Consider the following 12,808-nt stretch of genomic DNA (forward strand, 5'->3'; position numbering starts at 1 on the left):
GCAGAGAGCCCAATGTGGGGCTTGATCCCAGGACCCTGGGATGATGACCTGAGCCGAAGGCAGAGGCCTTAACCTACTGAGCCACCCAGGCGCCCCTGGGTCTTTATTTTTAAACCTCTCCTTGAAAGTGGCTGGCCGCAGTGTAGGCATGAGCAAGTTATCATTCGCCAGTTTAAACAGGTGGTGGAAATGAGAGCAAGGCCAAGGGGCGCCCAGCCAGCAGGGGGCGCCCGAGCTCTCGCTGGCCCCTCCCGAGCTCCGCCCCGCCCCCGGCGCCCTATGTCCCGCCTCCGCGCGTCAGCAAGCATGTCTCCTCCCCCACATCCGCTTTGGTGAGCTGAGCGCTTGGTGCTTCCGGTGGCGCCGCGTGGGGCTCTTTGGCCTGGAACCCGTCGCCATGGCGGTGTTTGCTGGCCCGGCCAAGCCGTTCCTGTCGCTAAACCCGCAGGAAGAGGCCAAGTTTCAGAAGGAGGTGGCGCAGGCTCGTCGGCGCGCAACCCAGGTTAGCAGCCACCGCGGGTCGGACTGAGAGAGGAGGGGACAGACAGGTCCGCTACCTCCGGCGACTCCCAGGGTGGGCCGCAGACCTCATGAGCTTGCAGGCCAAGATCTCTGAGACCGAGAGGGCTATGCTGATAGGGAGATGGGATTTAGCCGTGTAGGCCTTAGGGTCCTCCTGTGGAAATACGGGGGACGTAATTGGGATAATGCAAGAGGAGGGCCAGCTGTAGGGAATGGACTCTGATACCGCAAATCCTCCGGTTAGAGATGCCACTGCTCTGCTTTGCACCCGAATTTGGGACGGTTGTTTGCCTGGTTAGTGATTTGGGGGGGTCTTAAAAGACAAACTTTGCAGAGTTCCATTTACTGACTAGGGCCTCTGGCATCAGGTTTTATTCGCCTTGTTTTTTTTTTTTTTTTTTTTTAAGCAAAAACACATGTTAGGGGCATCTAGGTGGCTCAGTGGGTTCAAGCCTCTGCCTTCGGCTCAGGTCATGGTCTCAGGGTCCTGGGATGGAGCCCCACGTCAGGCTCTCTGCTCAGCAGGGAGCCTGCTTCCTTCTCTCTCTCTCTGCCTGCCTCTCTGCCTACTTGTGATCTCTCTCTGTCAAGTAAATAAATAAAATCTTAAAAAAAAAAATACCACTTGTTTGGAAAAGTTAAAAGTGCTTGTTATGGAAGGCGAGAGCGTGATGACTGAGGTGCTGACAGGTTGGTGGACACTGAAATTGTCTCGAAATTGTTCGGTTAGGTGGTTGTGACCCGCTGTGATGTGCAGGCAAAGTTGAAGGGTACGTTTATGTGGAGTTTGACCAGAAGATTGGAAATGATGTGTTAAAAGATTTACTTGCCTATCCGTTGGTTCATCATGTAGTTGATTGAGCATTTCCAGGGTTCCAGGTGCTGCAGTACAGGCTAAGACAATCCACCCCTTGACCATTGTCCTCCTGAAAAGGTAGACACCTAATTTTTCAGTTACTATTCTGTAAGTGAAAAAACAGGGAAGGTTTTTGATCTTTTGTCTTGGACTGAGAGAGGGTTTTTGCAGGTTGTGTTGCAATGTGATTTTTTTTTTTTTTTTTTTTTTTAATTAACATTCGCATGTACCTGGTCTATATGTCTTCAGCGACAGGAGAAAGAAAAACTGACTCCTGGAGTAATCTACGTGGGCCACTTACCTCCAGCACTCTACGAAACCCAGATCCGGGCATATTTCTCCCAGTTTGGCACTGTTACAAAATTCAGACTGTCCAGAAGTAAACGGGTGAGATTAAATTAGATTGTTTTGCTTCTTAAAAGTATATGAGATTTGACAGTTTATAGAGTGATCATATATTGTTTGTCACAGTTCATTTCAGAAAAGGGGGTGGGTAAGATTTCAAACCTGAAACTGAAAAGAGCAAAATCAGTGTTACTGTATATGTTTGTTTTACTATTAAAATTGCCCCAAATCTTCAAATTAAATTGATAATCCTGGTAAATGAGTCATACTTATTCTGTGGCTACTAAGCCAGGAATACATGAACTTCTGTTTGAGAAGCCATTACGAACATCTTGTATTAGCCTCTGGCACATGCATCTCTATAATAGCAAAGGTTTGTATAGTGCGTAGTTAAGAACAAGGCTATTGAAGCAAGACCATGTAGCTTTGAGCCCTGGCTGTACAGGTCACTAGTTATGTGACCTTAGACAAACTATGTAATTTCTCTATGTTTCAGTTTTCTAGTCTGTAAAATATGAATAAAATACTATCCACCTCGTAGGAGAATATAATTAAAGATTAAACAAGGTAAAAAAACGCAGAGTTCTTAGAACAATACCTGATAAAAGTAAACGCTTTATAAATGTTACTATTATACTGAACCTACCTCCTAATGAAGAAAACATTTGTATGGTTGGTTTCCGAAGTAGAAGAATGGCCTCTTTATTTTCTTCCCTGCATGCATCCAGTTTTGGTTGTGAACATAGACCTCTCACTGTTGGAATCTGTTTTTTCTTGATTCAGTTTTCCCACATTTTATCATAGTTGAATTTTATATTTGATTTGGTATGTGAGGAGATAGGGTATGCATCCATCATACGCTAGTTATCATAAAATCACAGATATTAATGTTGTCAAAGCAACATGTTAGCATTAAAGAAAATTTTAGATTTAAAATGCCCTAGTATCTCTTCCATCCTAACCAAAGTAACATTTTGTCTGTATTCCTTCCCTTATTTTTCCATTTCCCTATTTATAATGGTTGCGTATTATGTGGGTGAGATATTTTAAACATCCTAAAGTCTGATAGAGCATTTAGTGTTTGTTTGGTAATCCGCCATTCACTTTTATCACATATCAACTTGATCTCACACTTGTTTCAGATATTTGTTCTTTTTTTTTTAAAGATTTTATTTATTTATTTGACAGAGAGAGAGATCACAAGCAGGCAGAGAGTCAGGCAGAGAGAAAGGGGGAAGCAGGCTCCCCGCCGAGCAGAGAGCCCGATGTGGGGCTCGATCCCAGAACCCTGAGATCATGACCCGAGCCGAAGGCAGCGGCTTAACCCACTGAGCCACCCAGGCACCCCTCAGATATTTGTTCTTTAAGAAATAAATTATAGGTAGACTTGAGGTCCCTTTTGTACCCTTCCCAATCCTCTTCATTTTCTGCCCATGTCCAGGGACTTAGTATTCGTGAATCCAGTGCTCTTCATTACTCTGTGCTTTTAAATTTTTACGATGTGTTCGTGTATGAATGAATATATGTTATGTATTTAAATCAATATTTTATCATTCTTTAACTGAATTTTTTCATTAACAATCTATTTAGAATTTTATCCATGAAACATTTATTGTCGTCGCTGTGTTCCTTTGCTTGATTTATTAAAGCTTATCCATCTTCTTATTGATTATTAGGGTTTTAGTTTTGTTTGGGGGGAAGTTGTTTGTTTACAATTTTTCTGTGTTATCGGTGAATCTACTAGGAACATTCTTTGTGCAGGTATAGGCATACTCTTCTGGAATAGTAAATTCTGGGGGTGCCTGGATGGCTCAGTTGGTTAAGCATCTGCCTTTGGCTCAGGTCATGATCCCAGGGTCATGGGATCAAGCCCCATGCCTGGCTCCTTGCTCAGCAGGAAGCCTGCTTTTCCCTTTCCCCTGTGCTCCTGCTATGTCTCTCTCAAATGAAGTCTTTTTAAAAAATAAATGAATAAAATTCTCTGGACTTTGGACCCACTATAAGAAATAAGTTTTATAACACAAGCCTGCACACACATATATGTATGTAAAGATAATTGAAATAATTCATAAGGCAGTACCTAACCTTTCTATTTAGATTTTTTTAATGCTTTTCTGACCCACTAAATTGATTTTGTTGCCTTCTTAAAGGTCACATTCAGAGTTTGAAAACTACTGCTTTACAGAATATCCTCATCCTCAGAGTCACTGAGTATAGAAGGCTCATGGTTTCTGTATCTGCCTTACTCTGTGACACTTGTAACATTATGTGTGTGTTGGCCATTAGAACTCCCATCTTCTATGAATTGCCTGTTCACATGTTTTCCCTTTCTTATTGTTGTCTTTTCTGAAAACTTTTTTTCTGCATTTTCTGGGACGTTATTTTGTAAATGTTTTCCCAGATTACAATATAGCCATTGTTTTCCTCAGTTTTATATTTGGAAAATGTTTCAAGGCTACAGGCAGGTAGAAAGAACATTACGAACAGCTCTGCCCCTCGCCTGGATTCACGTGTTACTAACATCCTGACACATTATCTTCATCTCTTTACTTGTCCTCTAAACACTTCATTGTTTTGCTGAGCCTTTTGAAGAAAGTGATAGTCATAATACTTTAAATACTTCATCATAAATTTAAGAATAGAACCTTGTCTACGTAACAACAGTATAGTAGTTTATAATGTACTGTCCCTCTGCATACATCCTCAGTAGTCACAAAATGTCTTTAGTTATTCTCTACCCATTCTGGAATCCAATCGAGGTTCATGCATTGTATTTGGTTTTAGCTTTTCAGCCTATCTGTAACAATCTTCTTGCCCATTTTTGCTTAATTGTTTTGCTTTTCTTGACTTTGGCTTTTTTAAAGAGTTCAGGTCAGTTGTCTTATAGAAAGCTTGCTGCTTAAGGAGATGCACTAAAATTTACCATATCCAGCATTGCTGTTGCATAATAAAGGTGCCATTTCCCCCTCTCACCCCAGTTTTGACGGTTAGCTCAGTACTTTCAGCATTCTGGGATTACTAGGTAAAATAGGTAAACGTGTTTGGAATTTTTTTTTTTTTTTTTTTAAATCTCTATACCCAACATGGGGCTTAAATTTAACAAGCTCTGAGATTAAGAGTCACATGCTCTATCAGCTGAGCCAGCCAGGTGCTCCTGGCTTTTGGTTTTGGTTTTGGTTTTTTGTTTGTTTAGTCACTTGACTGTATTTTAAATCCCTTCTCAGAAGGTTTATATCAGTTAATTATGTGGCACAGTAAGTTTAGTATCATAATGTGTCTCTTCTACTCCACCATCTTTCCCCTCCCTATTAAGAGAGAGGAGTATAAAGAATTTTCGGGCATACAAATTTTTACCAAAATCTTCTTGTTGTAGATAATTAAACAGTGGGCGTGTCCACGTTGCTAGTTAGTGGCACTGTTGGTGCTAGAAATGAGCCTTCTGATCATTGGATGTTTTCTGTTTCCATAATTTGTATTACCAGTTTTGATCCATTTCCAAAGATATGCTTAAATGTAAAATTGTGAAAGTTTCCCATTATTACTAATAATTAGAACCACAGGGTGGAAATATTTGTTTTTCCAACCCTCCTAGGTTTTCCGGCTGGGACCCTGTAAATTTAATGTCCTGCTTTTAGGCAAATAGAGGAGGGCAAAGGACTTTTTGTTGTTTACTACTTCCAGTTGCTTTCAGCTTAAAGTAATCCTTATGCCAACATGGAATATTTGGGGATGGCATATTCTGCCACCCTACAGGAACATTTGTGCTCTTGACAGACTTTTTGTAGAGCATTTATGAATTATTTCTTCATAGCAACCCTATGAGAGTGATTACTTTGTCCCCATTTAATAGAATGAAAAACTGAGGTTTGTTGTTACTTACCTAATTGTCACAGCTGCACTCCAAACTTGGGCATTTGGATGCTAGAACCCATGCTCTTATTACTAAGGTGATGAGGGCAGGAGTGCTGAGGGCAGGAATCAAGGACATGTATTTCAGAAGATGTTGACAGCGTCCCTTTGCCATCCGTTATGAAGATGATCAGTCATTAGTAAACATGAAAATGAACACATTATTTTATTGATTAGCTTGGCAACACTGAGGACTTAGTTTTTTTCCAGTTCTTATATACAAAGTGAGAATTAGATGACCTGGATTGTTTGCGAAACATCGCACTATCTGCTAGGCATTGTGAATACATGAATAAAATGACTATCAGTGAAATTGGTAATGAGTAAAGGACTGTGGGCCTTACCAGATGTGATAAATTACCTTACCAGATGTGGGCCTTACCTTCATGTGGTAAATTCCAGCTGCATTGGTAATGTATTTTTCATGTAATCAAAATTCTAGGAATACCTCAAAATCAAGGCATGTCCTGCCTATTTTGGATCTTTTCTTTCTAATATATTTCATTTTCACATAATCTTTACACCCAGTGTGAGCTCAAACTCAGAATCCCAAGATCAAGAGTTGCATGCTGTACTGACTGAGCCAGCCAGGCGCCCCAGATCTTATCTTTTCCCATAACAGCCCCTGCACAGTGCATTGAAGTTAGAATAATGTTACTCAGTAATGGGCCTAATGTACATTATTTAAATTAATGACATTTTAGGACTTTCCAGACCCATTAGAATTTAATCATTCTACTTTTTGTGGTGGGTTTTCCATTGCAGACTGGAAATAGTAAAGGCTATGCCTTTGTGGAGTTTGCATCTGAAGATGTTGCCAAGATAGTTGCTGACACGATGAACAACTACCTTTTTGGTGAAAGACTCTTAAAATGTAAGTGCTTTTCTCTTACCTGTGGGATTGTGTGGTTGCCTCCTGCTGGTGCATGGCTCTGCTGAGAAGGATAGATTGCTTAGCTCCTTGGATATCCCACTTCGTCTCTGGGATGATTCTCCTAAGTATTTAAGTGCAAGGATATGAGCACATTTTCTAGAATTGTAAAACCTTCCAGAGTGAGAGCCATTTTAACGCTAAGATGGAATTGGGACAAGTTACTACATTGGCAACTGACCTATCTCTAATGGAATATGGAAGGCTTCCCTGAGGAGGTATCATTTCGGTTGAAACCTGAAGATTAGATAGGAGTGAGCCAGGGGAAGGGAATTATCATCTCTGGCTTAATGGGACAGCTAAAAAACCAGAGGTGACTAACCGTACTTAGTTGCCTGTGAAGGAATGTGAGGAGAATAGGAGATAGAGGAGGTCAGGTTACTGAAGGCCTTAAAAATCTGGGAGTTGATAGGGGTACCTCGGTGGCTCCGTCATTGAATGTCTGCCTGAGATCGAGCCCCACATCTGTCTCTCTGCTCAGCAGGAGGTCTGCTTCTCCCTCTCCCACTCCCCCTGCTTGTGTTCCCTCTCTCACTGTCTTTCTCTGTTAAATAAATAAAGTCTTTAAAAAATCTGGGAGATGAGAATATATCCTGAGGGCAGTGGAAAGCCACCAATAGAGTCTAGATAGGATAACATCAAAGGCAAGAAATCACATTTGAGAGTCCATCTAAACAACATTGGCTGCAGCTCTTTCACAGGAGAAACTATGAGGAGTAGAGGGGAGACAACACCAGCTTAGTTTATCCTACAGAAAGTGGAGCTGCCCACTTTGCGTTCCCAGAGCTTCCCTGTCTATAGCTTGGTGCCTCTGGAGGCAGAGTTAACTTTTGGCTTCTCTGTGCTGATGGTGGAGTGTGTGACCATACTAGGTGTCCAAACCACAGACATCTGTTCACGTAGCTGATGAGCTGCCCACATAGCATCTCTCTCTCTCTCTCTCTCTCTGTTCCTGTTGCCGTGACAGAATCCTAGTGGCCTCATGAGGTCATGGGTTCATTTCACACATAGAAAGCGTGGCTCTTGCCAGGAGGAAATGAGCCAAATAGGTGGCCTAAGATGTGTCAGGGGACCACATTGGTAGGATCAGTGCTATGCTATATTCTGAACCCTGGTATGAGTTCAGATGGAAGATTAGCCTCATTGTCTTTTTTTTTTTTCCTGAATGGAAGTAGTGTATTTTGGAGGCGAGCCCAGGAGAATACAGGTAGGGAGTAGAGAAGTGAGAGGAGCAGGAAGTTGTTGAGGGTGTGTTAGCGAGCACATTACCTCTCAGGTAGCTGGGCTCCATCCTGCCGGGTAACACAGGGAGACAGAATAATTCTATTTGACAGGCAAGGGAACTAGGGTTTTTATCTATCAACTCCCCATCCGCCATTGGTTGAGGGTTGATGCAAGTGTTCTGGCCTGCCTTGCACATGGTCGCAGTATTCTTTTATAGCCTGAAAAGGGCCCTTAAGCAGAGAGCTAGAGATAACCGGTAAGCTAGCTGAGTCCTAGAGAGGTATGCAGAGATGAGATAAGTGATTCCTTGTGGTACAGCAGGTCACACAGCCTGAGATCCTGCTAGCTAGCTTCTCAGTGTCTTGACACCAGCAAGACATTCCTTTATACAACTCCTCTCGTGCATTTACATGTTTCTAGCTCCTGGAACGGTTCTTGGCATTTTTTAAGTAGATACTTAATAATAATTGTTGGCTGAATGCCTTTATTTTAGGTCCCTAATTTATTGTTTCAGTCTTCTCCATGTAAACGAGAGACATCATCTTGATGATTTGATACTGGTGAAAACTTCAAAATCTTCTCTTTGCCACTTGGTTGAAAACTTCTTTCTTTCTTTTAAATGTAGGTCATTTTATACCACCTGAAAAAGTACACGAAGAACTTTTTAGAGAGTGGCATGTTCCATTTAAAAAGCCATCATATCCAGCAGTGAAACGGTATAATCAGAATCGGACCCTTCTTCAAAAGCTACAGATGGAGGAGCGATTTAAAAAGAAGGAAAAATTACTCAGGAAGAAATTAGCTAAAAAAGGAATTGATTATGATTTTCCTTCACTGGTAAATACTGCTTCCCAAAATGTTTTTTGTGTTTTTTTTCTTGGGGTGGGCTTTGTACCTCATTAGCTATAAAACATATTTACGGTTTTATACATAATAAAGTGTCTAGCCCAGTATTCATCATGTGCTAGGCCTTGCCTAAATTTTTGAAACACTGCATTGTAGGTTCTTTTTTCCCCAACTAAAGATTTTACTTATTTATTTTAGAGAGAGTGCACACAAGTTGCAGGGTGGAGGGGGTGAGAAGCAGATGCCCTTTCAGGACCCCAAGATCGTGACCTGAGCTGAAGGCAAATGCTTATTAACCAGCTGCGTTCCCATTATGCACCTGCACTGTAGGCCCTTTCTAAAAGTTAGTTAGAGCAGATCCTATGATCTCCATTATACAGAAGAGGAAGCTCTTGAAAGGAATTAGCTTAGAGTGCCTGGGTGGCTCAGTTGGTTATCCACCAACAACCCATGGGAACCATTTGGGAGCTGGGATGATGAAGCTGGAAACCAGGCATTTGAGAAAGCTTCTCAGTAGCCCATTTGCTGCTTTGTGTGAAAGCCCTGCTTCATGATCTAATCCTGAACTTGCCCAGATTGGGGCCTGCCTTTTCACATTCTTCTGGTACACATTTCTGATTCAGCTTTCTGTGTGGCCAGCTCCAGGTTTTGGACCCACTTCAACCTCTGCAGCCTGTGCCCATTCCTTAGTTAGGCCCCCCTTCCAGTTTTGCCCTTAAGATCGTGCGTTCTGCTTTTTAAATTGAAATGCTATGTCATTTGAGGATAATTTACTGATAATATATGTGAGGCTCTAATGGTAAGTTAAAAATGTAAATTTTTTTTATTCATTTGTTCAAAACTTTTTTTATGTTCATTTAAGATTTTACATAAAAAGGAGAAAAGAAATGCTTCAAACACTGGTCTTCAGAAATCTACAAATAGCCAGGTAAAATTTTGTTTATTTGTCATATTACATGCCAGATATTAGGAAAAGATAAATGGGGAAATATATTCAGGACTACTATTGCTGATAAACATGTAGGTTGATGAAGTCCCTTAAAATTTATTTAAGGTCTTATCAAAGAAGAAGAAGAAGAAAAAGGTTTCAAAGGTTTCACATACTCCTACCACTCCTGAGAAGACTGTGGATAGCCAGGTAAAATTGTTCTCAGTATTCTGGAAATGAGATGTTCTAAAAGTGATTTGAAAGAGGAAAAGCAGGGGTACCTAGCTGGCTTGGTCAATGGATTTTGCAACTCTAAATCTCACGACTATGAGTATACCACATAGGGTGTAGAGATTACTTTTAAAATAAATGATTTTTTTATTTTTTTATTTTTTTTAAAGATTTTATTTATTTATCAGAGAGAGAGAGGGGAGAGAACGAGCACAGGCAGACAGAATGGCAGGCAGAGGCAGAGGGAGAAGCAGGCTCCCCGCCGAGCAAGGAGCCTGATGTGGGATTCGATCCCAGGACGCCGGGATCATGACCTGAGCCGAAGGCAGCTGCTTAACCCACTGAGCCACCCAGGCGTCCCATAAATGATTTTTTTAAAAAAAGATTTTAGGGGCACCTGGGTGGCTCAGTGGGTTAAGCCGCTGCCTTCGGCTCAGGTCATGATCTCAGGGTCCTGGGATCGAGTCCCACATCAGGCTCTCTGCTCAGCGGGGAGCCTGCTTCCTCCTCTCTCTCTCTCTGCCTGCCTCTCCGACTACTTGTGATTTCTCTCTGTCAAATAAATAAATAAAATCTTTAAAAAAAAAAAAGATTTTATTTGAGAGAATACAAGTTGTGGTAGCAAACACACACACACACATCCCACCCCCACCCCCCCCACACACCCATGTTGGACTCAGTCGAGAACCCTGGGGCAAAGGCTTCAAACAGACGCGTAACTGACTAAGCCACCCAGGTGACCCAGTAGATACTGTTGTGTTTTTTTTTAAGATTTTATTTATTTATTTGACAGACAGATCACAAGTAGGCAAAGAGACAGGAAGAGAGAGAGAGGAAGGGAAGCAGGCTCCCCGCTGAACAGAGAGCCCGATGCGGGGCTCTATCCCAGGATCCTGAGACCATGATCTGAGCCGAAGGCAGAGGCTTAACCACTGAGCCACCCAGGCGCCCCGACCCAGTATATCCTTTTTTTTTTTTTTTTTTTTAAAAAAAAAGGAGAACCAGTTTGTGCTCCTGGCACTTTAGTAAAATTGCAGATTTTACCTTGTGATTGTTTTGGTAAATGATTGCTGGTGATTTAGCAGATATAGTGAAGTTAGCAAACATTATCGTGAGTTTACTGCATTGTTTGCCTTTCAGCAAAGTGACTGAGTCAGTAGGGAGAACTGAGGCTGCTATCTTTATAAATGTAGCAAGTCTAGTTTTCTATCTAATAGCCTATAATGGAGTATATTGTGTGCAGCTGTATCACCAAAAGGGGTAAACAAGCCTAAAATAACAGGGCAGTTGGGGTGGGGGTAAACTCATTCCTAATACCTTTCTATATTCCTGTATTACAACCTTTTACTTGTTGAATCCAGGGCCCCACACCAGTTTGTACACCAACATTTTTGGAGAAACGAAAATCTGAAGTGGCTAAGATGAACGTTGATGATAAAGATAATGAAATAATTTTCAAACAGCCCATACCCAGTGTAAAAGAAGAAACACAAGAGACTCAGACACCTACACGTTCAAGAAAAAAAAGACGAAGGAAAAGCAGTCAGTGATTCTGAATGTATTCTATTTCTTCTGAAAAATGTGGTTTTAGTGTGAGGGCTAATTCTGTGTATTTAACTAGATGCAGTGGAGTGCAACCATTAACAAGATTCTTAGAGGGAAAACTTGTCAGTTCAAGGCCGTACGGAAAGCAGTCAGTAGCTGCTTACCTGCCCTTGCTGAGATGCGCGGGTGTCTAGCTTGCCGGAGCCAGGCTCATGCTGCCTCTTTGTCCTGGTCTCTAGTTTTCTTTGCAGATTTCATAGCTGTCTTTAATTACTCTGCCCGGATAGAAAATCACCATTTACTGCAGCTTTCCTTGTTACCATCAAATAAAAAAAATAAAATCTTGACCATCTACATGGTTCTCTGTTGGGCGTGCACGTTTAACCCATAAGGGCATTTCAACGTGTGCTTCAAATTGAAAGTTAAATTACATGGAGAGAGAAGTACATGTGTGTGATTATTTTTACCATGTTAAGTTAGTTTTTGATGGGTTAGCAAGATTTAATAACCCATCATTTTGTCTGTATCATGGATGTGGGATTGTATTTCAACAATCAGTGATCAGCAAATAAACTTTCTACAATTCATTTGTATGCAGATGGGGCTTCGATTTTTTTTTTTTAATTTCTAGTGTAATTAACATACAGTGTTCATGTTAGTTTCAAGTGTACAATACAGTGATTCGGCACTTCATACATCACCCAGTGCTTCTCCTCCTTCCCTCTGGTAACCATTGGTTTGTTCTCTATTGTTGAGAGTCTCTTTCATGGTTTGCCTCTTTTTTTTCCTCTCTCTTTGCTTATTTGTATTGTGTCTTAAATTCCACATATGAGTGAAATTATGTGGAATTTGTCTTTCTCTTGACTGACCTTTCTTTTAGCATAATACTCTTCTCTTCACCCATGTTGCAAGTGGCCAGATTTTGTTCTTTTTTTATGGCTCAGTAATATTCTGTTGTAAAGCCTTGGGTGTCTTGAAGTAAAATAGTAGGTTTTTGCCTCCTCAACTATTTTAAAGTTTCTTTTTTCTTTTTTTTTTTAAAGACTATTTATTTATTTGACAGAGATCACAATAGGCAGAGAGGCAGGCAGAGAGAGGAAGGGAAGCAGGCTCCCCGCTGAGCAGAGAGCCTGATGTGGGGCTCGATCCTAGGACCCTGAGATGATGACCTGAGCCAAAGGCAGAGGCTTAACCCACTGAGCCACCCAGGTGCCCCTATTTTAAAACTTCTGATACTCTTGAAATGTTTTCTTTTAGCTAATCTAGACTTACTAAAAATGCACATTGCTATCGAACATTTTCTCCTCCAGTGTTTGTTAAATCTTTTAATGTACTGGACTGGGTGTCCCGATACAAAATGTAAATGAGAATTTGTTTCAAGTGTACAAAGAGCAGATTTTACCTCTAGAATAGTACCTGACATAGACTATGTTCAGTATGGGGATACCTGGGTGGCTCAGTTAGTTAAATG

The 12,808-nt window shown here is 41.2% G+C and overlaps 1 protein-coding gene across 1 annotated transcript; it reads left to right on the forward strand.

The window, feature by feature from the left end:
• Positions 1-326: 326 nt before the first annotated feature.
• NIFK (nucleolar protein interacting with the FHA domain of MKI67) lies at positions 327-11,934 on the forward strand. Its single transcript, XM_004759785.3, has 7 exons — positions 327-502; positions 1,628-1,765; positions 6,398-6,506; positions 8,413-8,624; positions 9,496-9,561; positions 9,688-9,771; positions 11,154-11,934. Exons 1-7 carry the CDS (start codon positions 398-400, stop codon positions 11,340-11,342), a joined length of 903 nt encoding a protein of 300 aa, XP_004759842.1. The 5' UTR covers positions 327-397; the 3' UTR covers positions 11,343-11,934.
• The last annotated feature ends 874 nt before the right edge of the window (positions 11,935-12,808 follow it).

Source organism: Mustela putorius, unplaced genomic scaffold (assembly GCF_011764305.1).
Source record: "Mustela putorius furo isolate JIRA1106 unplaced genomic scaffold, ASM1176430v1.1 tig00003867_pilon_pilon_pilon, whole genome shotgun sequence".
NCBI lineage: Eukaryota > Metazoa > Chordata > Mammalia > Carnivora > Mustelidae > Mustela > Mustela putorius.

Excerpts from the sequence above, each read along its gene's own strand:
- NIFK (XM_004759785.3), top strand. The coding sequence starts at position 398 with ATGGCGGTGTTTGCTGGCCCGGCCAAGCCGTTCCTGTCGCTAAACCCG. Across the intron at positions 503-1,627 it reads CTCGTCGGCGCGCAACCCAG|CGACAGGAGAAAGAAAAACT; the intron begins GTTAGCAGCCAC and ends ATATGTCTTCAG. Across the intron at positions 9,772-11,153 it reads AGAAGACTGTGGATAGCCAG|GGCCCCACACCAGTTTGTAC; the intron begins GTAAAATTGTTC and ends TGTTGAATCCAG.